The sequence below is a fragment of the Ziziphus jujuba genome, chromosome 1, assembly GCF_031755915.1.
Source record: "Ziziphus jujuba cultivar Dongzao chromosome 1, ASM3175591v1".
Taxonomy (NCBI): Eukaryota; Viridiplantae; Streptophyta; class Magnoliopsida; order Rosales; family Rhamnaceae; genus Ziziphus; species Ziziphus jujuba.
Genome location: NC_083379.1, coordinates 12,837,095 through 12,864,070, shown reverse-complemented (window position 1 = coordinate 12,864,070; position 26,976 = coordinate 12,837,095). Strand labels below are relative to the sequence as shown.

The window sequence follows — 26,976 nt, the reverse complement described above, 5'->3', positions numbered from 1 at the left end:
TCCCATTATTACCATGTCATCAACATATAAATACACCATCATATAAAAATTTTTATAATTCTTAATGTATACACATTTATCACATTCACTTATTTTAGAACCATGTGATAACTCTGTATGGTCAAACTTCTAAAACCACTGATTTAGTGCTTATTTAAGTCCATATAAAGACTTAACCAATTTACAAACTTTATTTTCTTGACCTTTAACCACAAAACCTTCATGTTGTTCCATTTATATTTCTTTATCTAATTCTCCATTTAAAATTGTTGTTTTAACATCCATTTGATATACCTCCATATCATAAAAAGATGCTATTATAATTAGCATTCTAATTGATGTTATTCTTGAAATAGGAGAATACGTGTCGAAATAATCCAATCCTTTTTTTTTGTATATATCCTTTAACAACCAAATGTGCTTTATATTTGTCTATAGACCCATTTGTTTAAGTTTCCTTCTAAAAATCCATTTATAATCAATTGGCTTATTACCTGGTGGTAAATCAACCAATTCCCATGTATGATTTTGTAAAATGAATTCCACTTCACTGTTTATAACTTCCTTCCATGAAGGTGCCTCAGGTGAAGACATAGCTTCTTTATATGTTTGTGGTTCTACAATAGTCACGTATGTAATAAAGTCTGGTCCAAAATTCTTTGGCATTTTAATTCTTTTACCTCTTTTAAGTTTCAAGTCTTGATCTTGGACTCTTGAAGTAGAAGGTTCCTCAAGAACTCTTTTCTTTGAAACGTTAATCTTATTTTCATTATAATGAAATGTATTCTAAAAAAATTCAGCATCAATAAATTCAATTATCATATTTAAATGTATATAAGAAATTTCGGATTTATAAACTAAAAATCTATATGTAGCACTAGCATTGGCAAAACCAATAAATACACAATCTATAGTTTTAGGACCTAGTTTAGTTCTCTTAGGTAATGGAACAAGCACTTTTGCAATATGACCCCACACTTTCAACATTTTATATGATAGACTTCTTCCTGTCCAGATTTTATATGGAAATTTATTAGAATTCTTCATTGGAATTCTATTTAATATAAAATTAGCAGTAAGTAATGCTTCATCCCACAAATTGTGTGGAAGCCCTGAACTATTCAACATGCAATCGATCACGTTTTTAAAAGTTCTATTTTTCTTTTTGCTACACCATTTTGTTGTGGTATATATGGAGCCGTTGTTTGATGTACAATTCCATATAAGACACAAAAATCTAAAAATACAGTTGATCCATATTCTCCACCTCTATCAAATCTTATTATTTTGATTTTCTTTTCCAATTGATTTCCAACTTTTGCTTTATATGTCTTAAACATATTCAAAGCCTCATCTTTGCTATGTATTAAATTTACATAACAATATTTACTGCAATCATCAATAAAAGTTATAAAATAACTTTTTCTACCACATGTGGGAATAGACTTAAAGTCACATAAATCACTATGAATTAAATTAAGCAATTCGTTTTTGCTTTTTCTTATATAGACTTAAAACTTTGTCTAGTAAATTTAGATTTAGCACATACTTCACATTTATGATGTATATCAATATCAAATTTTGGTAATAACTTTAAATTAACCATTCTGTGTAAAGATCTATAATTAACATGTCCTAATCTAGAATGCCATAAATCAAGAGAGTCAACAATATAAACAGAAGCATACATAACTTTATCATTAGCATTAGTAACCATTACATTGAGTTTGAATAAGCCATTAGCCAAGTAACCCTTTCCTACATACATCCAACCCTTAGTGAGAACAAACTTGTCAGATTCAAATACAAGTTTGAAACATTTCTTACTAAGTATAGAACCTGAACCTAAACTCTTCCTAATGTCAGGAACGTATAAGACATTAGTAAAAGTTACAGATTTTCCAGAAGTAAATTTAAGCACCACATTGCCTTTGCCTTCCACCTTTGATAAAGATGAATTCCCCATATACAGATTTTCTTCTTCAGAAACTTGTTTATAATAAGAAAATAAATTTTTGTCACTGCATATGTGCATTGTGGCTCCTGTACCAACCCACCAGCCCTTTGCATCTGAAATCATGTTAACTTTAGATACTACTGCAACCAAATTCTCATCATATTCATGAACATTTTCTTGATAATTGAGTCCAGATTTTTGATCCTTGTGGTTGTGGCAGTCTTGTGCTTTGTGTCCTATCTTTCCACAAGCCCAGTAACTTCTTTTAATTTTCTTAAAGCCTTTACCTTTTGGAGCATGTGGATTAACACCCTTCGCAGTAATCTTCTTGCCTTTAAACTTTTGGAATTTAGGTTTTGAGGCTCCTTTAATGATGTTGGCTTTCTCTCCATCAACCTTGTCTCCCTTTCTGTGATCTTCTTCAACTTGAAGTCTTAAGATCAAATCCTCCATAGACATCTCTCTACGTTTGTGTTTTAAGTAAATCTTACAGTCATTCCATGATGGTGGCAATTTCTCAATAATTGCTCCAACTTGAGATTGTTCATTGAGAAAACATCCCTCAGCATGTAACTCATGAATCAACACCTGCAATTCTTTAACCTGTTTCACAACAGTTTTAGAGTCAACCATAATAAACTTGAGAAATTTACCAATTATAAATTTCTTTGCACTAGTATCTTCAGTTTTATACTTTTTCTCAAGCATTTCCCAAACTTCCTTTACAGTCTTATATGAAAAATAAATATCATATAAGCCATTCTCTAAACAATTCAAAATATACTTTCCGCATAGGAAGTCAGATTGTTTCCAAGGCTCAATGGTCATTAATGATTCCTTTGAAAGAGGATCACCATTTGCCTTGGGAACCTCTTCTTTGACTATGTGTCATAGATTCATGGTTGTCAGATAGAAAAGCATTTTTTGTTGCCATCTCTTGAAGTCAATACTATTGAACTTCTCAGGCTTCTCATCATAAGGATTCTTAGATACATTTATAGGATTTGCCACTATACTTGCTTTGAATCTGCCATGAAATACTGTCTTTAGATTGTTGAAAATTCACAAACAATATAGAAAACAAAGTATAAATATTCAATAAATATTTAATATGATGTACAATAAAGAAGAAGAGAAGAAATAATAATATACAGCAAAATAAAATAAAAATAAAAAAATTAGGAAAACCTGTATTGAAGAGTTGATGATAGAGTCTTGCTTGTAGTAATGTCCTAAAGACAGTATTTTTCCCCTTCTCTGTACTTGAAGTTATGTAGGAAACTGCCTCCCAGGATTAAGCTATCAGATATTTTAAATTGAGTACTTAATCCCAAACCCAATCCAGAACAAAAATATCTTTTCTCTCTAAATGTTTTATGCAGATTTTGTATTAAAAAAAAATGAATGAAATATATTCTCTGTTTATAGGATAATTCGTACTCTTTCATGGCACAATACAATTCCATGTAAAGGTGGAAGTTGTAACAGGAAATAACTTCGGTTTTTCCTGAAAACATCTTCTAACAGACTTCTAAAAAATAAAAATAAAATAAAATTTTATTTTAATAAAAATATGTATATATATATATATATATATATATATATATATATATTTATATGTATATAATGGGTAATTAGGTAGGCCCCAGTAAATGGGCCCATGTTCAAGTTTAATATGTATATGATGGGTAATCAGGTAGGCCCCCATTGGAGAACCTATGATAAAGTTTAACCCATATCACTTATGGTTATAAAGCATAAAAGTTTCTCTTAAACTTTCTATGTGGGACTATGTGTTTTTATTTTAAAACACTCATAACTTCAATATTATCCCACATTTTGAAACAAAATATTATAATGTAATGAATGTATGCAATGTAACCAGAGAGGAAATAGATGTGTCATGCTTAAGGAAAAATGTCTTTTGGACTTAAACTTACCTTAGTGATACATATTCGATTTACATAGCGACGAAGTAGATATAAAGGATCTTGAACTGTTTTTTTTTATTTAGTAAATCAAGACAATATGTTTCACACATAACATACCTTAAATATGGTATAAAGTAATTCCACATGGTATAAAATGATTTGAAGGACTTCAAAGTCTAGGGTACTCCAGGATTGCTTTTCTTTGTTGGAGGGCTTATTTCATTACTTATTAAAATAAAGTTATTATTTTTTTCAATCAAAAAAAAAAATTTAATATTATTTTTCAAACAGATTAAAAAAATAAAACATAATAACAAAAAAAAAATTATTTAGGATAAATATTTAATCGGTGTAAGTTATTTTTTTTCAATGCCATTATTGCTGAGTTCGAAAATTCTGATACCATCCGACTTTCAAAACAATCGTATCATTCTTTCTTACATGCTTTTGGCTTGAATAATACCCTCAGCCTTAATAATATTTTACGTTTTTTCCTTTTTATATTCTTGTCCTCTATTATCCTGAAAAATTTGATACATAAAGGTAAATTAATAATTAGTGAGGAATCTTCATCAAAAGAAACTTTTGCTCTTTTTGATTAGTTTCCACAACATATTTTGATTCAATATCGTCAATTTCAATAAAAAATCCATACCATGGTCTACATCCATGGTCATAATTTAGATGATCATAATTATGATCCATGGAAAAAAATAAATTGAAATTAAACAACAAAAAAAAAACTCTAATAACCAAAACAGAAATATAAAAAAATAAAAACCACCAAAATATTGAACATTGAAATTTTAGATAATAGGAAGATGTCACTTACGAATTTATAACCAAATATATTTTACTTATTTGGTAAATGAAATAAAATCAAAAAAATTATTTTGAATATAAATCCTATTTTTCCATAATTAACAATTATATTTTAAAAATGATATTTGAATTTTTTTCTACTAATAAAATAAAATTATATTATTTATATATATTTTTTGTGTACAAATAAAAAGATATCTTTATTATATTCCATATAATTACGTTTGTAGATATAAAAATATTTAAAATACATTGTAGGTGGATATATATTTTAATTTATCATTTTACAAATATAATATTATATTTTGTCCTAATTATACACTTTAACATTTTTGTCATAATCAAGGTGGTTTCCTTAATCAAACGTCATATATAGTATTATAATAATAAAATTATATATTTTTAGGTACAACCAATAAAAAGATATCTCAAATAAAATAAAATCAAAAAATTTATTTTGAATAAAAATCCTACTTTGCAATATTTAACAAATATATTATGAAAATGATATTTCAAATTTTTTCCACGAATAAAATAAAATAATATTATTTATGTAATTTTTTTATCCAAATAAAGAAATATCTTTATTATTTTTTATATAATTACATTTATATATGTAATTTAAGATATGTTATATATGGAGATACACTTTAATTTATTATTTTATAAATATAATATTATATTTTTGTGCTAATAAAAATATATATTTTTGGATTCAACTAATTGAAAGTAAAAAATCTTATGTTATTAAATAACTGTTCTATTTGATACTGATTGATATTTTGATATGGCCATAAATAATAAGAAGAATGAGGGATGAATTTTTTTTTATTGATAATTTTGGAAGAAATTTAAAATAATATTATGATGGTACGTGGTATTTTTTTCATTGACTATTCAATTTTTATATATTATATAGATATGAACATTGAATAATTCTCCTATCAAGACGTTGAAATGCCTTTTTAATCAAGATCACACTTTTAATGAACTTTCAAATTTTTTTAATGGTTGAAATGTAAAATTATTTTTGGGGTTTAAATGAGTCTGGGTTCACTTTGCTCGTTTATGGCCATAGTACATAACCCATCCAATTTATTTAGACCATTAAAACATTTTTAAATTGTAGCTCTTCAAACAATTTAAAAGCTAGTAAGTAATGGTTGTGATGATTTTTCCATTATAATATCTTGATAAGAGATTAACTACATATACACCATGAAGTCTTTTATCAAATAATCACTAATTCAATTATATTAAAGATGCTTAAGGATAATTAATATTTGAATTTAAATTTAAAATCCTAGTGTCTCCAACAATGCTTTTCATTTTGAAGAACATTTTTTTTTTATTATTATAAAGTGCATCTTAAAGAATATTTAAAAATAAAGAGTGAAACTAATAAAACCATTGCAACACAACTTTTTAAATTTATTTTTATGTTGCATAAGGAAATGTAAAATATTACTAGTGCATAAAAATTGAAAGAATATTTTCTTTTTGTTTATTGTTTTAATTAACATAAAGTGATATAGATGCATCGGAAGGTGTAATATAATATACAATCAAAATATTAAAAATTTAACTTTAGAGAGTGAATTTCGCTCTTTAAATTTGGAGAATCAAATTTACTTTTTATTTTAATTTATAAATATGAAAAGTTTATTGGAGAATGGAGACTTAACAATGAGAATTGATTCTCTATTTTATAAAGAATAAAACTAATAAATAGCCTATTAAAGATACTTTAAATTAGATATAACAGACTTTAACATTTACCACATAATCATTTCTTATTAAATTTAAAAAATACCTCTAATTAGATAATTATTGTATATATATATACATACATACATACATACATACATATATATATAGGAAGTCAATCTCGAAAGCATTAGACATAAGGATGCCTCACTTATTATCAGTAAAAGGTAGACAAAATTGCAATCTCATTCCTTGTTTATCAGGTGTTGTAGGAGCCTTTTTATTTTTATTTTTATTTTTTCATTGTGTAGTATTCTTTTCTCATAAGAGAAATAGAAATGTGCTTTCACATCTTCTTATATGTGTATATTTATATACAAGCATACTAAATCAGTTTTTTAATATCAAAATTTACATTAAAATTTCCTTATTGAGCTTTTAGATCGCATTAAATATTGAGATTTAAAACCATATTTATTAATCATCGTATTTTGATAGGGTTCACTTATTCTAAATAGGATCTAAATATATCATTAAATTCATATTTTACCATATTTAAATTTTAAATCTCAATCTTTGATGTGATCTAATAGCTAATAAAGAAAATTCTAATATCAAAACTATCAAGTTGTCCTATATAAGCCTAACTCTAGGATTATATATTCAACAAATATATATATATATATATATATATAGAGTTAGTTTTTTATTAGAACATTCTGATATATTTTTTATTTGAATCTTCTTTATTGGTCCTTAGATCTATTCAACGATTGAGATTTAAAGATTTTTTTTGAAATTTTATATGAGTCTAATAAAATATTAATACCCTATGAGGGCAAAACGTCTGTTAGATTTCGTATAAATATTCTAAATACATCTTTAAATCTTAAAAAAAAAAGTTTATTTTAAGATTTTCAAAAAATTATAGGAGCACAACGTTATTAACCCTTTTTAAAATCTATTGACTCTCATAAAATCTTTCATCAATTCTACAACTATTCTTAGAATTTTTTAGGCCACACTTCCCTTGCAAAACATATTCTAATTACACATTCAGCGTTTACTTCTCAAGCGTTCACCCAAAAAAAAGAAAGAAAAAAAAGTTTCCTTCTCAAGCTCCGTTCACATTTTCCCATTTGTTTTTCTTATTGTTTTCAAACACACTTATTTTATTTCTCGTATATTTTATAATCGTTCTGGTTAATGGAAAATTAAAATCAAATCACTTGTACAACGAATCTATCTCGGAATGATGGAATCATTAATAATAGTAGGCCAAAATAATTTTATTTTAAGATTTATATTACTGAAAACTTTACCAAAAAATATACCAAATAATGAGGTGTTATATATTATACATTTACTTTTGTTTTGTTGATTTAGATTTAGTTATAATATATTTTTTTAAAGATTTATTCATTTATATTTAAATTATATTAATTTGAATTAATTGCATTTTAGTATTTTCCATTTTGATCAAATTGTATAATGCATTCTACAGTGTGTTTCATATTAATCCAATTTCCAAATTAACTTATAAAAAATTGAGAAAAAAACAATGACTAGGTTTCTCAATTTATAATTAAAATAAAAAAATTGATAAATTGATTCGTGAGAAAACTAGTCAATTTTTTAAATTTGTAAAGTTTCTGTTAGCCAATTGGTAAAATAAATTGTAAATTGAAAGTCCAATATGACATGTCTTAAATTAGAGGTTCAATGTGCAATTCATCCAATATACAAAGCACTAAAATGCAATTACCCATATTACTTATGAATAATGGAATAATGCTAAAGGTGACAAAAAATCTAAGTAAAATATTTAAATTGATGGAAGGTGAACTTTCATTTCATTTATATTTTTCTCTAACACTCTTTTCAAATATAAATCTGTTTTTTTTGGGTTTTTCTTTGGATCCATATATTTGTTGGTTTTGATATCATATTAAAATACTATTTATTCCAAAAATTTAAACTGATGGAAAATAGATTTTCATTTCATTTATATTTTTCTCTAACATTCATAAATTAAATTATATTAATATTTAAATTAACAAAATAATAACATATGTACGTAATAATATCACTAAGAATTTGTTGTTGTTGTTGTTGTTTTTTTTTTTTTTTTTTTTAAAAAAAATTTTTTGTCATAATAATATCTAACTGTTGGAAAATTAATCCCTTAAACTTTAGTCTTTAGTACATACTGGATAAAATTAATCAATAAGGATAATGAAAGTTGTGGACACGAGCTTAATGCTCACAACCACCCACAATAAACTTAATGATTGAAACAAGAATTCTAATCACACGTGAAGATATTCTGTCTTCTTTTTCCCAAAGCATGGATTATTGCCATAGTGGGGTTCAAAGTTTGGTTTTTTCAAAAAGATATTACATTTAATTGGACGCTCACTGCTAAAGTGGCTTCAAGGCTCATCAAGTGTAACCCCTATATAGAAATTAACTCAAACAAGGAAACCAAAAGAAGGCGACCATGAAGCTTTCAAAATCAACCATTCTATTACTAATTCTTGTTCTTCCGCAGTCAGCTTCATGCAGGACAGCTTCAGTTTCAGTCCTCGACAAATTTATCCGATGTGTCACTCTTCATTCTGATAGTTCAATTCAAATCTCCTCAGCAATTTTCACCCCGAACACTTCTTCATTCACTTCTGTTCTGCAATCTTCAGGACAAAACCTCAGGTACTTAGTTCCTTCAGTGCCAAAGCCAGAGTTTATATTCCAACCCCTTCGTGACTCCCATGTCCAAGCCTCTGTCATTTGTTCAAAACGGCTTGGATTACATCTTAGAGTGCGAAGTGGAGGCCATGACTACGAGGGCCTTTCTTATGTATCCGAAATCGAAACACCTTTCATCGTCGTCGACCTCGCCAAACTCCGGTCCATCAACGTCGATATTGAAGAAAACAGTGCATGGATTCAAGCCGGTGCCACCATCGGTGAAGTTTATTATAGAATTTCTGAGAAAAGCAAAATCCATGGCTTCCCTGCTGGGCTTTGCACCAGTTTAGGAATTGGTGGGCATATAACTGGAGGTGCTTATGGCTCAATGATGAGAAAATATGGCCTCGGTGCTGATAACGTCGCCGATGCTCGAATTGTCGATGCAACCGGGAGAATTCTTGACCGAAAAGCCATGGGAGAAGATCTTTTTTGGGCAATCAGAGGAGGTGGAGGAGCAAGCTTTGGGATCATTCTATGGTGGAAGATAAATCTAGTGCCTGTTCCGGAAACTGTCACAGTTTTTACAGTGACAAAGACATTGGAACAGGGAGCTACAAAGCTCCTCCATATATGGCAACAGGTTGTAGCTAACCTTGATGAAGACCTATTCATCAGGGTAATCATTCAACCAACCAATATTGGAAATTCCACTGAGAAAACAGTATCAACTTCTTACAATGCCCTGTTTCTTGGAGATGCAGATGAGCTGCTTGATGTTATGCAACAGAGCTTTCCCGAATTGGGTTTGACAAGAAACGATTGCATCGAAACAAGTTGGATTGGTTCTGTACTTTACATAGCAGGCAACCCAAATGGGACTCATCCTGAAGTTTTGCTCCAGGGGACATCTACGCTCAAGTTCTTTTTCAAAGCCAAATCAGATTTTGTTAAAGTGCCTATATCAGAAACTGCTCTCGAAGGGCTGTGGAAAAGGTTTTTGGAAGACGACGGGGCCCTGAGTATTTGGACTCCATATGGGGGTATGATGAACAGGATTCCAGAGAGAGAAATTCCATTTCCTCACAGAGAAGGAACAATCTTCATGATCCAGTACCTAACTGGTTGGACTGATGGTGAAAATAACACAGCAAAACACATGGAGTGGATTAGGAAGGTTTACAACTACATGGGCCCGTACGTTTCAAAGTTTCCAAGAGAAGCGTATGTGAATTATAGAGATCTTGATCTGGGGATGAACAAGAAGAACATGAGTTTTATAGAGGCAAGGTTTTGGGGAATTAAGTATTTCAAGAACAACTTTTATAGATTGGTGAAGGTGAAGAGCAGAGTTGATCCGGATAACTTCTTCAGGCATGAACAAAGCATCCCAAACCTTCCAATCAATTATAGGGTGAAAGGCTAGGCCGCCACAGGTTATGTTTGTTTATATGTTTTTTTGTTGTATTTTGTAATTTTTATTTTATTTTTTTATTTTTTTATGTTTGTTTATATGTTTTTTGTTGTATTTTGTAATTTTTTTTTTGGCCTTTTTTCTTTTTTTATTTTTTTATTATTTTTTTTTTTTTGGTTAAAAAATTTCTTAGAGCAGCTAATGTTTTAATTAGGTTATGAATTTAAGTAGTTACAAGAGTTATTTGGTTTTGAATGATTTTGTAACAAATAGTTTTATTTGACTGTTTATTTTGTTTTGAATGATTTTATAAGATTTAGTTTCATTTAACCGTTTTTAGTTTGTAACTCATCTGATTCTTTTGGGCTATAACTCTTCTTCAGAGTTACATCCATTCAGAAAGAATGTGTATATATATATATATACATACGAAGCAAATCAGAAGAAACTTTTTTATTCTCTTAGTTTTAGAGCCATCAGTGTGACAAAGTAAATGTATGCTTCAAGTTTGAAGTAGGGAGTTTTGAAGGTGCATAAATTCAAAACTCTGAATGTTTCATTGTGTTTTGGAAGACTGTCTCTTTAGGAACATTTACACCGTTTAAGACAAATTTAACTAAGGATGCTGAGGAACACAGACCTTGAATAAATCTCTGTGGATTTTTATTTATTTTTTTCAAATTCTTGAATTATAATTGTAATTTTGTTTTATTGAATTTAAAATTGTTATGTTTATAATATTTGTTCTCATTATTTGTTATAGAAAAATATTTTTATTTGTTCAATTTCATATTTCTACAAATCTTTATGTATATAGCCTCAGAAAATCTAATTGTATTTGCAGGCCAGGTTACGAACATGAAAGGCTGTGAATGACATATAATGCATTGTTTCTGTTAATTGGTTTGACAAGCATCAAATGTATAAGATAATATTTCACTGGAATGGTCAAAAGAAGATGATACTACTAGTTTTCTTTTTCTATTTTTAAATAGTGGAGTGTAAAAGTAGACTTTGAACTTTTGGAAAAGAAGATAATCCTTTTGCCACTGAACTGCCTCCAGAGTGGAAGGAAGAAAGATGCGTGCTACACTATCTCCACTCTCTTCCCACGTGTAATGTCACAGGTTCAATTCACGTGTAATTATTGTTCAGTATAAATATCCTTTCATGCGGGCTTAAATTATGCACTTTCCTCACAAACTGATGTAATAAATTTTTTGAGGCTTTTGTTTGATAAAATGTTTGAGCTTCCATCTCCCATCCTATATAAATATATATATATATATATATATCAAATTTTTATTTGAATATTACATCAGTATATAAAATGCGCCCAATTTAAAATGGATTCAACTTTTGTAGAGAATTGAGATATATAATTTTTTTATCAATAATTCTAGAGTCCTTTACCAATAACCCAAAACAAAAAAAAAAATAGTCACCAAACTTTAGATACTAAATAATGAATTATTATCTTATTGAATTCAATTTTGATGGCCATAAGCCCCTATATTACTATATATATATATATATATATATATTTTTTTTTAATTTCTTTCAATCAATACACTTTTACACGCTCATAGAGACAATATATGATAATAATATTTTTTTATTATCAAGATCATCGATTTAGTTATATAAAAAATGTTTGGAGTATCTCCCATGGTTCTGTATATTAACTATATCTATTTAAAAATTCTTTGCTACATCAGATAAGTAGATAGGGTTTTAAAAAAATCATCTCCAATAGTTCTGTGCATTAGTTATGCTAATATGGTAACAAAAGAAATAAAAGCCGTGAGAACACTGTCTATTTCTAGACGCTTTATTAGACAGGCTGAATCAGTATTTTATTTATTTTTATTGACTTTTGTTAAAAGAAAAATAATTCCTGGATGGACTTTTAGATTTTTTTAGTTAGATATAATTTTAAAATAAAAAATTACATATTAACATTGCATAACATTTTAAACAAATTCCATTAGAAAGAAATTATCCAAAATATTATCTATTAAATAGAAAAAATACTATGTAAACATAAATACTTTTTAAAATCAATACTATATAAATTCCAATAAAAAAAATAATTGGAGATGCTCTTATATAGCCTGTGTTTATCAACTGTATGCACTAATAGTTGTTATTTGAATTTAAATGTAAAAATCTAGAGATTTAGTATTCAATATTATATAGAATTTTAGTGAACATGAAGTTTATGTGATATCCAGTATTGAGAAATATCCTATTATTATTATAAAGTTACTGGAGATCATTTAGATGCAGCAGCCTTGTTTTCAGAGTTGGAAAATAAATATAAATATAAAATATTGTTCTTCCAACTTTTTCCACATATACCATTATTTTATTCTTCAATTCCTATTGGTTGCAATGCTACTTCCATCCCTCAATCAAATTAAAACAATAATAATATTTTATTTTTTTAAGTATTAAAAAAACGCAAAATTCAATCATCGTTATTTTGTCTTCATTCCTTGAATTTGAATAAACCGAAACAAAATCCTAATCATTAAACCAAACACCCTTGAAGGCCTAAATTAGTAGCATTGGACCAATTTACCCCTGGCTGAAACCTAAATGGAAGTCCGAGAGCCCAAGGCTTATTTCAAGACCATGGGGCTCTCCTCTACACGCGGGCGTGTTTTATTTCATTTGTTTATTTGATAATAAATATTAGAATATGTTTCCATGCTAGGTACGATATATAATTTTAAAAATAATTTATAATAATTAATTATATTTAAATCTACTAATAACATATAAATTTTTTTTTTTACTAAGTATCTTACTTTTACTTTTATGTATAATATAGATAATATATAATATCATAAATAATAATTAAATAATAATATTTAAACTTTGATGTTGGTGTATATTACATGCACATTTACATACAAAAGCTAATTAATGGGAATATCAATATCATTGATGAAAACTATAAATTATATTATATGTATTATTTGTTATAAAAAATAATTTAAAATAATTTGAAACAGCAAATTAAAAGTAAGTAGAAATTAGATAAATGATATAAATAATAATAATAATAATAATAATATAACAAAAATTTAAGGAAAAAAATTTATCCATCCATTAAATTCATTTTAACACTACTAATTTCTGATTTCTCATCAAAGTCTGTAACCTTGATTTATCATCAAAGTCTGTAACATTCCAAAGTCTTAGAACTCGAACTTTGAACATTCGTTGTGCCTTCGTAGCGTTGATCTGGTTGGTAAAATCAACATATCCAGCCATATTTGGAAACTTATTTAAAAGTTTTATTGTTACTACGTATATTTGGATCTTAATTTTTTTTCAATTTATATTGTAAAAATTTGTTAAGAACAAAAAATTTGACTTTTATATATAATCTTATTCAATTATGGAATTTAAATTCAAAAGCCGTTTACTAATTAATTTTTTCCATCTATGGAGTTTAAATTCAAATTTTAATGTATTTGTATAATATTTTTCATCTATAGAACTCAGATTCAAATTAAAATGTATTTTTTCATTTATCGCAATAGTTAATTTTCCTATGTGAAATAATCATAATATAATTTAAATATATTTATTATTATTATTATTATTATTTGCCCAATGAACACTTTTTTACCTTATAAGATAATTTATCTATGGTTATATATATTTTAAGAAGATTAAATAAGGAGATAAATTTTATTATTGAGATCTATATATTTTGTTATTTAAATTTCATTTATTACACATCAGTATATATATATATATATATATATATATATATGTATGTATGTATGTATTAGTATATAGAATCTAATTATTAATTACTATATATAACATCTTTTTATTTAACAATAAAATAAATATAACAAATCAACAAAAATATTAATATATAGATGATAAATCTTTTTTAATGTTTTTTATTCTGACTATCTTTTTTTTTTGTTTTTTTTTGTTCCTTGCAAGTAATTAATTTCTCTGTATTAATAAAAAACTAAATGTATATGACTTATTTGATAAATAAAATAAAATAAAGAAAATTGTTTTGAATATAAATTCTATTTTACCATGTTTAACCTAAAATATAACTAAATTATAGATGAAACGTATTTTAGATCCTAAAGTATAATATCAATTAGTTTGTTTATCTTTCCTCCATGCCCAGACTTTTAACATTGTCTTTTCAAAGAACTTCTCCGATAATATATTAAAAAATCAAAAAAGTTATATATAAAATTCCAAAGCATTAATCATTACACTATTATAAACTTCTTACATACCAAACAATTCTTGTTCATTGGGTTTAGTTGTATTCAAAATTTCAGCAAGCAATTTGAATACAAAACTTGTACGTTGAAAAACTTTCATTCAAAGTGTCTACAATATTAGTCTTCAGCATAAAATTTAATTTATATTTGTATTTTGTGATCTTAAATTTGATATTGTTGAATCTAACTATTAAATTTCGCGTTAAATACAATTGACCTTCATGAATCAATAGTTTGCAATGACGAACTAATGAATTCTTTATTGTAGCATAAATCATTCTATCTTATAAATATTTGAAAAAAATTTTAAACTTTAAACAAAAAAATTTATATATAATATTATTATATTATTATATAATATATAATTATATATTATATATAATAATAATAATAATAATATCACTAGTATGTAATGAAAATTAAAAAAAAAAAAAAACGAAACTTGTTCATCCATTACAACCATTTTAACACTATTAATTTCTGATTTATTATTAAAGCTTGGAACCTCTAAAGTCATAAAACTCGAACTTTAACATCCAGTGCGTCTTGTTAGTATTGATTTTGTTGATAAAATCAACATGCCGGGTCATATTTGAAAATTTATTTAAAAGTTTTATTGTTAATAAATTTATTTGAATCTTTTTTTTTTTTTCATCTATGGATTTTAAGTTTAAATTCAAATGCATTTATAAATGTATTTAAATAATATTTTTCATCTATGGAATTCAAATTCAAATTCAAATGTATGTTTTGATTCCTGGCAAATAATTAATTTTCATATATTAAATACTCATAATATAATAATAATTATCATTATTTATCATATAAACACATTTTTACCTTTTAAAGTAAATTATTTATTGAATTCAAATTAAAAAATATTTACTTATTTAATTTTTTCCATTTATGGAATTTAAATTCAAATGTATTTATATAATATTTTTCATCTATAAAATTCAAATTCAAATTTATTTTTTGATTCTTTGCAAATAATTAATTTTCTTATGTTAAATCACTATAATATAATATAATTATATTTATTATTATTGTTATTATTATTATAACCCAATTAACAATCATTTGAATTTAAAAAGAGATATATATATATATATATATAATACAAAAATATATATACAATTTCACTGCAATATGTGTTGACTTATACATTATGATACATATTAGTATTAAGTTATGTATAACTTATGATATATTATATATATTTTATTTCAATATTACATATAATTTGATTATGACCTAATTTTAGTTGCATGGAAAAATTTAATATAGTAAAATTATATATAAAATATTATAAATATATATTTATTGTTTATTTAAAATGTATTTCAAAATAAAAATTGATTTTATATATATTTGGGTGTAACCATAAAAATTGAAAAAATCTCATACTTTTTTAATCAATTATTTAATATTATAATAATAATAATATATATTTTTGAATATAACCAATAAAGATAAAAATTTCATGTTTTTAAATAACTTCTTCATTTGTTATTGATTTATATTTTGATAAATCATAAATAATAATAAAAAACTATGATTTTTTTTATTCATAATTTTGAAGGGAATTTGGAATGATTATCATATGCTGACACGTGGCATTGATTCTTCTATTTTTAAATATTATATAGATTTTAAAGGCTTTTTATCACCCAAAAAACAAGTATTTTAAAGGCTTTAAAAAAAAAAGTATTTTAAAGGCATGTATTTAACTCATATACTAAAAATTATTGGAAGATGCATACAATTCTTTCTTCTTTCTTTCTTTTTATTTTTAATTTCGAAAGAAAAAAAAATTTTTTTTTGGTCTTATTTGTTTGATGCACAATGGTAAATATATTAGTATGTCAATTCATTCAATAAAAAGTCAAATAAAATATAATATTTAAATTAAAAAATATATGTGTTTTAAATAAAAGATAGCATTTGAGTTAAAAAAAAAAAAACTATAAACACAATTATTATTATTTTTTTTTATGTTTAGAAAAGCAAATTAAGCATTGAAAATTTTATTATTAGATAATAATTGTTTTTTAAAACTCCTTGGATAAATTAAAAAAACAAAAATAAAAAACCAAAATTATATTTGCAATACCTTTCAATTTGAAAATCATTATTGGCCATTTCAAGGAACATAAAATTAAAGAAATTAGTACCATATTAATGTTATTAGAATATTTTCAATTTAAAACTATGATTTGACAACATTTTAATATTAAATCCATTATATTTACGTCATATAATTTGATGAAGTGATACTCCATAGTCCATTACCAATGGTAACCATGAGGATGAGATCGATATGACATATGTTAATTTGTAATATATAATTATATATTAAATTTTAGAATAAAAATTCTAATTTAATAAAATAAACATTTTAAATAAGCTATTTAAATGATCAAATAGCATACAATTTTATCAATGGTTATGAGAATGCTTTTTTTTTTTTTAAATAAAAATGAAAAGGAGCCAAATCATTTACCAAAAAAGAACACACACACACCAAAAAAAAAAAAAAAAAAAAAAGAAAAAAAAAAAGAAAAGAAAACACGGATCCCAACTCAGTCCAACTCAACTTTGAATTGTGGAGTTAAAAATACAAGTTAAATAGTACTTTATTCAGCCAAAAAAAAAAAAAAAGTTAAATAATACCTTCTTTTTTATTCATAATTAAATAGTACTTTATCTATTATTTTGCTTTTATCTCTATCAGCAATTCCGAATAAATTTAATTGTGTCAAAAAAATTCAAAAATTTTAATCGCCAAAAAAAATTCGAATAATATTTTTCATTAAGTTGGTGCCTTGCTAGAGCTTGTTTGATGCACCATCATCCCACAAACGCCTCCCAAAAAGACAAAATTTACCCGTCTGATCAAACAATTTAATAATATTATAAAATCAGTTCTCTCTGCGTGTGTGTACATACTGTATAACAACTTTTTTTTTTTTTTTTGGCAATAATATATAAACACTTCAATTTGTTTTTTCAGTTTATTGTAAACTATTTACAGCGCACTAATTAATTACACATTCCATGTTCCTTCTCTGGCTGCTTTCACATTTTCCTAATTGATGTTCTTCAATTGTTTTAACTTCACGTTTATTTTCTTTCGATTTATATTTCTAATCAACCCGGTTAATGACAAACTAATATTAAATCATTTATACAATGAATCTATATCAGAATGATGAGAAAAAATTAATACTAGCTAGCTAGTAGGCCAAAATAATTTTATTTTTATATATCAAATAATCAAGTAGTTATTGGAAAATTAATCATTTCAACTTTTGTACATTTTAGAACAAAATTAATCAATATGGTAGCTGGTGCCAGTGCAAGTCGTCGTCCTGGACTTAATGCTCAGAATGCACAATAAACTTCAAGATTAAGTCGAGAAATTTGAATTGTTCTTTAACAGTCTTCTTCCCTTATGTCTTGCTTAAGCAAACATGGTCCATATATAGTATATATAAAAACTACTTTCATGAACACAAACAAGGAAACCCAAAAAAAAAAAAAAAAAATAAATAAATAAATAAATAAATAAATAAAAGAGAGAAAAAGAGAAGCTATAACCATGATGCTTCAAAAATCACCTTTTGTATTACTAATTCTGATGCTTGTACAATCAGCTTCATGCAGGACAGCTTCAGCTTCAATCCTTGTGGATTATGTATTAGTATGTCAATTTTAGTAAATTAATCCACCAGATGGTGGGCAATTTCCCTCACCGCAGAGTTCTTATTTATATAATATGTATTAGTATGTCAATTTTGATATTGTAGGGATTCAAGTTGGAGTAGCTCTTATTGGGAGAGAAAAACCTATTAATACTCTAATCTCAAACATGGATTAGGCCATGCTTAATTAGGTATGGAGACACCCTATGATCAAAAACCAAAAAAATTTTGACATGGTAAAGACCTTGTAAAGAATTTTTGGAATAGTACATGCCATGTCAATTGTCATATAAGAAAAAATTTGAATCAACCATAAAAAGTAACTAATAATTTAATATTGGTCTCACACACATTCATGGATTAGCTTTTTGCCTATTTAGATTTTATTTTTTAAAAATCAAAATTTAATTGATTTGTTATAAGTTGTGAATTGGATTGACACATAGAATTCTTTCTTTGTAAGTTTCTCATAATGTCTCATAATGTCTTTACTATTTTATAATATATATACTTATACATATAATGTATGTACATAGATTTTTTCATAAACACAGATGAATTTATCAAAAAAAAAAAAGAAAAAAAAAGAAGCACATATATGCATATTTATTTGATATTTTACAAATAGATTTTTATATTTAATTACGTCATTAATATGTACTCTTCCTCTCTAGAGTGCCGTAGCGAGCTATTGGACAGCAGAGAAAAAATCTGAAAGTGAGTGAGCTACTGAAATTGGTTTAGGAATTTAGAAAAGAAAGGAAGAGAGGAATACTGTTGGAGCTACTAGGCAGCAAAGAAGGAAAAAAAAGCTTTGTTTTCATTTTTTTTTTTTTCCTTCCCAAAATGGGTGCCAACACTACATTTCATTAAAACATAGAAAATGGATGTGGATTTTATTTTGCTTTGCTTTTTCTTTTTTTTTTTTTTTTTTTTTTTTTTTTCCAAAATGGGTGCCAATGTACCGTTTCATTAAAAGGAGAAAAGGAAACAGATATCCATGTTCTTTCCATGTGGTGCGGACGGATCTTTTTTATTGCACTTATATATATATATATATATGTGTGTGTGTGTGTGTGTGTGTGTGTGTGTGTGTGTGTGTGTGTGTGTGTGTGTGTGTAGCAACATGTTTCTTATTTATTCAGGTTTTTTTTATTATTTAATCGCATGAAAAATGGGGGAACTTGTGCAAATTTGTTGATTCCTTTCCATTTGACTACTTTTTGCTCACATAATTTTTTTTTTCTGATTAAATCATTTATTTTTTATTTAGATTTGCACTTAATCTTGCTTTATAGGTAGGAGGGTTTCGTTTGCTAATTTATAGGTAGCAACCAATCTTGCTTTTTTCACTTGATGGTGCGCAGAGCATATGGGAACAAAGACTACTGTGCAGTTAAAAGTCATGTACCGTGCAGTTAAAAGTCATGCACAGAAATTATTTTCAAAGGTCAATCATTACCTTCTTGTCTTATACTTCCATGAGCTGTGTGTTTCTACTGGTTTTTACTTAGTTGTCAATATTTAGTTGTCTGTAATATTGACCCTATAATAATTTGTAATTCCATATTGGGAGTGAAATACTCATTGGCGATTTTCTTCTTGTTTTCATTCACATTTATTTTATTTGGTGTATATTTTCTAATCGTCCTGGCTAATGGCAAATTAAAATCAAATCACTTGTACAATGAATCTCTCTCGGAATGATGAAATAATTAATACTCGTAGGCCCAAAAAAAAAATTATTTTAAGACTTATACTACCAAAACTCTACTAAAATATATAGCAAATGATGAAGCTATATATATATATACACATTTAGTTTTTGTTTTGTTGATTTATATTTTGTTATACTATATTTTTAAAGGTTCATTCATATTCATCTGTATTTAAATTATATTAATTTGGATTAATTGGGTTTAGTATTTTGCACTTTGGTCAAATTGTATATTGCACTCTACATTTTGTATCATATTAACTCAATTTCCAAATTAACTCATAAAAAAGTTTAAAAATTGAAAAAAAAAATGAGTGGGTTTCTTAATTTATAATTAAGATAAGAAAATTGATAAATTAATTCATGAGAAAACTAGTCAATTTGGAAAATTTATAAACTTTTTGGTAGCCAATTTGTAAAATAAATTGTAAATTGAGAATCTCATATGAAATATCTTAAATATGTGATCCAATATGCAATTCATCCAAAATACAAAGCACTAAAATATAGTTACTCCATTAATTTTGAATAATGCTAAAGGTGTCAAAAAATCCACTAAAATATTTATCAAATTTATATGTGTCACTATTTAAGTAATTTATATTTAGTTATGCTTATTTGTATAAGAGTTTAATTAAATTACATTAATATCAAACTAATAAAATAATAACATATGCACATAAAATAGAAAAAAAATTACTTAATTGTATTTTTTTTTATCGTAATAATAATTAATTATTGGAAAATTAATCCCTTCAACTTTTTTTAGTACATATTGGAAGAAATTAATTAACAAGGATAATGCAAGTTGTGGGCCCGAGCTTAACGCCCACACAACCCACAATAAACTTTAATGATTAAAACAAGAAATCCAATTATGGTAGGATAATGTTAAAAGATCTTCTATGTCTGTTTTTGTGAACCATATAATATTGCTACAGTCTGTGGGATATAAAGTTTGGCTTTTATTAAAAAAAGGATTATATTTAATTGGACACTCACTTGCATCATAATGTGGCTTCAAGGCTCATCACATCTAACCCTTTATAGAAACTAACTCTTGAGGAAACCAAAAGAAGGCAACCATTATGCTTTCAAAATCATCCCATCTGTTACTAATTCTTGTCGTTATGCAGTCAGCTTCATGCAGAACAGCTTCAGTATCAATCCTTGACAAATTTATTTGATGTGTCACACTTCATTCCGATCGTTCAATTCAAATTTCTTCAGCAATTTTCACTCCAAACACTTCTTCTTCATTCACTACTGTTTTGCAATCTTCAGCACAAAACCTCAGGTACTCAGTTCCTTCAGTGCCGAAGCCAGTGTTTATATTCCAACCCCTTCGTGATTCCCATGTCCAAGCCTCTGTCATTTGTTCAAAACAGCTTGGAATACATCTTAGAGTCCGAAGTGGAGGCCATGACTACGAAGGCCTCTCTTATGTATCCGAAATCGAAACACCTTTCATCGTCGTCGACCTCGCCAAACTCCGGTCCATCAACGTCGATATTGAAGACCACAGTGCATGGATTCAAGCCGGTGCTACCATCGGTGAAGTTTATTATATAATTTCTGAGAAAAGCAAAATCCATGGCTTCCCTGCTGGGCTTTGCACCAGTTAGGAATTGGTGGGCATATAACTGGAGGAGCTTATGGCTCAATGATGAGAAAATATGGCCTCGGTGCTGATAACGTGGTCGATGCAACCGGGAGAATTCTTGACCGAAAAGTCATGGGAGAAGATCTTTTTTGGGCAATCAGAGGAGGTGGAGGAGCAAGCTTTGGGATCATTCGATGGTGGAAGATAAATCTTGTACCTGTTCCGGAAACTGTCACGGTTTTACAGTGACAAAGACATTGGAACAGGGAGCTACAAAGCTCCTGCATATATGGCAACAGGTTGTATATAAGCTTGAAGAAGACCTACTCATCAGGGTCATCATTCAAACAACCAGTATTGGAAATTCCACTAAGAAAACAGTATCAACTTCTTACAATGCGCTGTTTCTTGGAGATGCAGATGAACTGCTTGATGTTATGCAACAGAGCTTTCCCGAATTGGGTTTGACAAGAAAGGATTGCATCGAAACAAGCTGGATTGGCTCTGTGCTTTACATAGCAGGCCACCCAAATGGGACTCGTCCTGAAGTTCTGCTTGTGGGGACATCTACGTCCAAGGTTTTTTTCAAAGCCAAGTCAGATTTTGTTAAAGTGCCTATACCAGAAACTGCTCTCATGGGGCTGTGGAAAACGTTTTTGGAAGACGACGTGCCCGTCAGTATTTGGACTCCATATGGGGGTATGATGAGCAGGATTCCAGAGACAGAGATTCCATTTCCTCACAGAGAAGGAACAATCTTCATGATCCAGTACCTAATTGTTTGGTTTGATGGTGAAAGAAACACAGCAAAACACATGGAGTGGATTAGGAAGCTTTACAACTACATGGGCCCGTAGTTTCGATGTTTCCAAGAGAAGCGTATGTGAATTATAGAGATCTTGATCTGGGGATGAACAAGAAGAAGAACATGAGTTTTGTAGAGGCAAGTGTTTGGGGTAATAAGTATTTCAAGGATAACTTCGATAGATTGGCGAAGGTAAAGGGCAAAGTTGATCCGGATAACTTCTTCAGGCATGAACAGAGCATCCCAAACCTTCCAATCAATTAGAGGGTGAAAGGCTATGCCGCCACAGGTTATGTTTGTTTATTTGTTTTTGTTGTATTTTGTAATTTTTTTTTCCCTGTTAAAAAATTTCTTATAACAGCCAATGTTTTAATTTGGTTATTAATTTAAGGAGTTAAAAATGTTATTTGGTTGTGAATGATTTTAAAACAAATAGTTTTATTTGACCGTTTATTATATTTTGAATTATTTTATGAGAGATAGTTTTATTTAAACTTTTTTTGTTTGAATTTTACTTTATAAGTTTGTAACTTATCTGATTCTTTTGGGCTATAGCTCTTATTCATAGTTACATTCATTTAGAAAGTCAAATATATATATATATATATATATATATATATATATATATATATATATATATATATATATATATATATGTGGAAATTCTATGGTGAGGACGGTCCGTATGAGGACAGCAGTATTAATGATGGTTTTTCATAGTATTAACGACAATTTTTTAGAAAATCGTCACCAATATTATAAAAACCATCATCAATGCTGTGGTCCGTATGAAGACCATCCGCACCATAGACGGACTGTATATATATATACAAGAAGCAAATCAGAAGAAATTTTTTTATTCTCTTAGTTTTAGAGTTATTAGTGGGACAAAGCAAAGGTACGGTTCAAGTTTGGAGTAGGGAGTTTTGAAGGTGCAAAAATTCAAAACTCTAAATGTTTCATTGTGTTGTGGAAGACGGTTTCTTTAGTAACATTTGCACCGTTTAAGACAAATCTAACTTGGGAACACTGTGGAATACAGGCCTTGAATAAATCTCTAAGGAGTTTTTCTATTTTTTTTCCCCTAATTCTTGGATTATATAATTTTGTTTTATTGAATCTACTATTGTAATATTTATAATATTCGTTCTCATTATTTGTTATAGAAAAAATATTTTTATTTGTTCAATTTCATAGTTCTACAAATATTTATGGATACAGTCTAAGAAAAATTCAATTGTATTTGCAGGCCAGGTTATAAACGTGAGAGGCTGTGAATGACATATAATGCATTGTTTCTTTCAGACAAGCACCAAATGTATAAGATAATATTTCAGTGGAATGGTTTTCTTTTTCTATTTTTAAATAGTGGAGTGTGGAATCAACTTTTGGAAAAGAAGATAGTCCTTTTGCCACTGAAAGGCCTCCAGAGTGGAAGGAAGAAAGATGCGTGCTACATTATCTCCACTCTCTTCCCACTTGCAATGTCAGAGGTTCAATTCACCTAAGGATTCACAAAAAAAATAAAATAAATGTTTGTGTATATATTTGAGTTGTCTCTTTTCATTATCATCTTTATCAGCTGTTTATTATTATTATTATTATTATTATTATTATTATTGAATGTAGCGATTTGAACTTAGGATGAGTTTATCAATCATAGATGACTATTAAGGGGAGATTATAATTTTTATAGGTATTTTGGACAAAAATTCATTCAGATTTCCTATATGAAGACTAACTCAATTTAAAATATATATGTCATCGTTGTAAAATTAATCAATCATATGGTATAAAGTGAAAAGCAAAAGAACATAAGATGTGATATTGGATATATGTGATAAAAATAAAAATGTGATGGATATATAATTGAACTTTAATTTATTTTTTTTTTTCTCAGAAAGTGCATGCATATATAATAACAATAACAAAAAAATAAAAAAAGAAATAGACAAAGAGAAAGATGTGTAACAGCTGTGAACTTTCTATAATTATAATCCAGTTTAAATATCCTTTCATGCGGGCTTAGATTATGCACTTTCCTCACAAACTGATGTAATGAATTTTTTTGCGGCTTTTGTTTGATAGAATGTTTGAGTTTTTACCTCCCTTCCTCAATAAATATATATATATATATCTATATATATATATATATACATATCAAAATATCATAATTTTTATATGGAAAATTTATCAGTATACAAAAATGCGCCCAATTTATAATGGATTCAACTTTTGCAGAGAATTGATATATATAATTGTTTTATCAATAATTCTAGAGTCGATTACCAATTAAAAAAAAAAAAAGAAAAAGAATTAGAGTCACCAAATTTTAGATACTGAATAGTGTATTATTATCTTATTAAGTTCAATATGATAATAAGTTTTTTTTTTTTATTATCAAGATCGTTGATTTAATTAAATAAAAAAAATTTATGTGGCTTGTGTTTAGCAGTTGTATGCATTAATAGTTGATATTTGAATTTAAATATAAAAATCTAGAGATTTAGTATTCAATATTATATAGACTTTTAGTGAACATTAAGGTTATGTGATATCCAGTATTAAGAAATGTCCCCTTATTATTATAAAGTTAAAAGGGATCGTTTAGGTGCAGCAATATTGTTTTCAAATATTCAGAAAATATAAATATAAATATAAGATATTGTTCAGGCAACTTTTTCCGCATATACCATTATTTTATTCCTCAATTCCTACTGGTTACAACTATAATAATCTTTTTTTTTTTTTTTTCCTTCTAAGTATTAAAAAAATTCAAACATCGTTATTTTATCTTCATTCCTTGAATTGATAGAAGCAATTCAAAATTCTGTTCATTAAACCAAACACCCTTGAAGGCCTAAATTAGTGGTATTCGACCAACTTACCCCTGTGTGAAACCTAAAAGAGAGACCAAGAGCCCAAGGCTTATTTTCAAAACCATTGGGCCCCCCCTCTATGCACAAGCGTGTTTTATTATATTTGCAATACTTTCAAATTATCATTATTTGGCAATTTCGGGGAACATAAAATTAAAGAAATTAGTACCATATTAATATTATAAGAATATTTTCAATTAAAAAATATGATTTGACACAATTTTAATATTGAATCCATTATCTTTACTTGATATAATTTGATGAAGGGATACTCCATAGTACATTACCAATGGTAATCGTCAGGATGAGATGGATATGATAAATGCTAATTTTTAGTATTTAATTGTATATTAAATTTTTATTTTAAAATTCAAATTTATAAAAAAATAAAATTTTTTAAATAGCTATTTAAATTATCAAATAACATAATATTTTGGTAACGATGATGACAATTTTTTTTAATAAAAATGAAAAGGAACCACATCATTTTTCTGAAAAGAACCAAAAAAAAAAAAAAAAAAAGAAAAGAAAAGAAAAGAAAACCATCTTTGAATCATGGAGTTAAAAATACAAGTTAAACAGTACCTTTTTTGGGGTTTATTCCACAGTTAAATAGTACTTTATCTATTATTTTACTTTATCTTTATCATCAATTCCAAATAAATTTAATTATGTATAAAAAAATTCCAAATAATTGGTTTTACCGAAAAAAAAATTCGAATAATTTTTTTTTAATTAACTTGGTGCTATTTTGTTCAACGTTAACTTGGCGCTTTGCCTGGAGCCTTATTGTTTGATGCACCATCATCCCACAAACGCCTCCCAAAAAGAAAAACAATTTTTATTTGCAATGTTAATAATATTATTACAAAATCAGTTCTCCCGCGTGTGTATGTATGGTGTATAACCACCCTTTTTTTTTTCTTTTTTCTTTTTTTTTTTTGGCAATAATACATAACCACTTCAATTTGTTTTTTCAGTTTATTGTAAACTATGTATAGCACACTAATTAATTACACATTCAATGTTCCTTCACTAGCCGCTTTCATATTTTCCCAATTGATGTTCTTCTTTTGTTTTAATTTCACGTTTATTTTCTTTCGATTTATATTTTTAATCAACCCATTTAATGACAAAATAAATTAAATCATTTATACAATGAATCTATATCAGAATGATGAGAAAAAATTAATACTAGCTAGCTAGTAAGCCAAAATAATATATATCTATATATATATATATATATATATATATATATATCTATATATATTTTTTTTATATATATCAAATAATCAAATAGTTATTGGAAATTAATCATTTCAACTTCTGTACATATTGGAAAAAAAATTAATCAATATGGTAGCTAGTGCCAGTGCAAGTCGTCGTCCAGGACTTAATGCTCGGAATCCACAATAAACTTCATGATTATAAGTCGAGAATTTTGAATTGTTCTTTAACAGTCTTCTTCGCTTACG

General features: G+C 26.9%; 1 protein-coding gene and 1 pseudogene across 1 annotated transcript; both read left to right on the top strand.

The window, feature by feature from the left end:
* The first annotated feature begins 8,820 nt into the window (after positions 1-8,820).
* On the top strand, positions 8,821-11,761 carry LOC107405222 (monolignol oxidoreductase AtBBE-like 13). The gene is made up of 2 exons (XM_048467314.2): positions 8,821-10,541; positions 11,364-11,761. The coding sequence occupies exon 1, from the start codon at positions 8,918-8,920 to the stop codon at positions 10,529-10,531; it is 1,614 nt and encodes a 537-aa protein (XP_048323271.2). The 5' UTR covers positions 8,821-8,917; the 3' UTR covers positions 10,532-10,541; positions 11,364-11,761.
* A 9,332-nt stretch (positions 11,762-21,093) lies between these two features.
* On the top strand, positions 21,094-24,156 carry LOC125420642 (monolignol oxidoreductase AtBBE-like 13; annotated as a pseudogene).
* Positions 24,157-26,976: the final 2,820 nt, after the last annotated feature.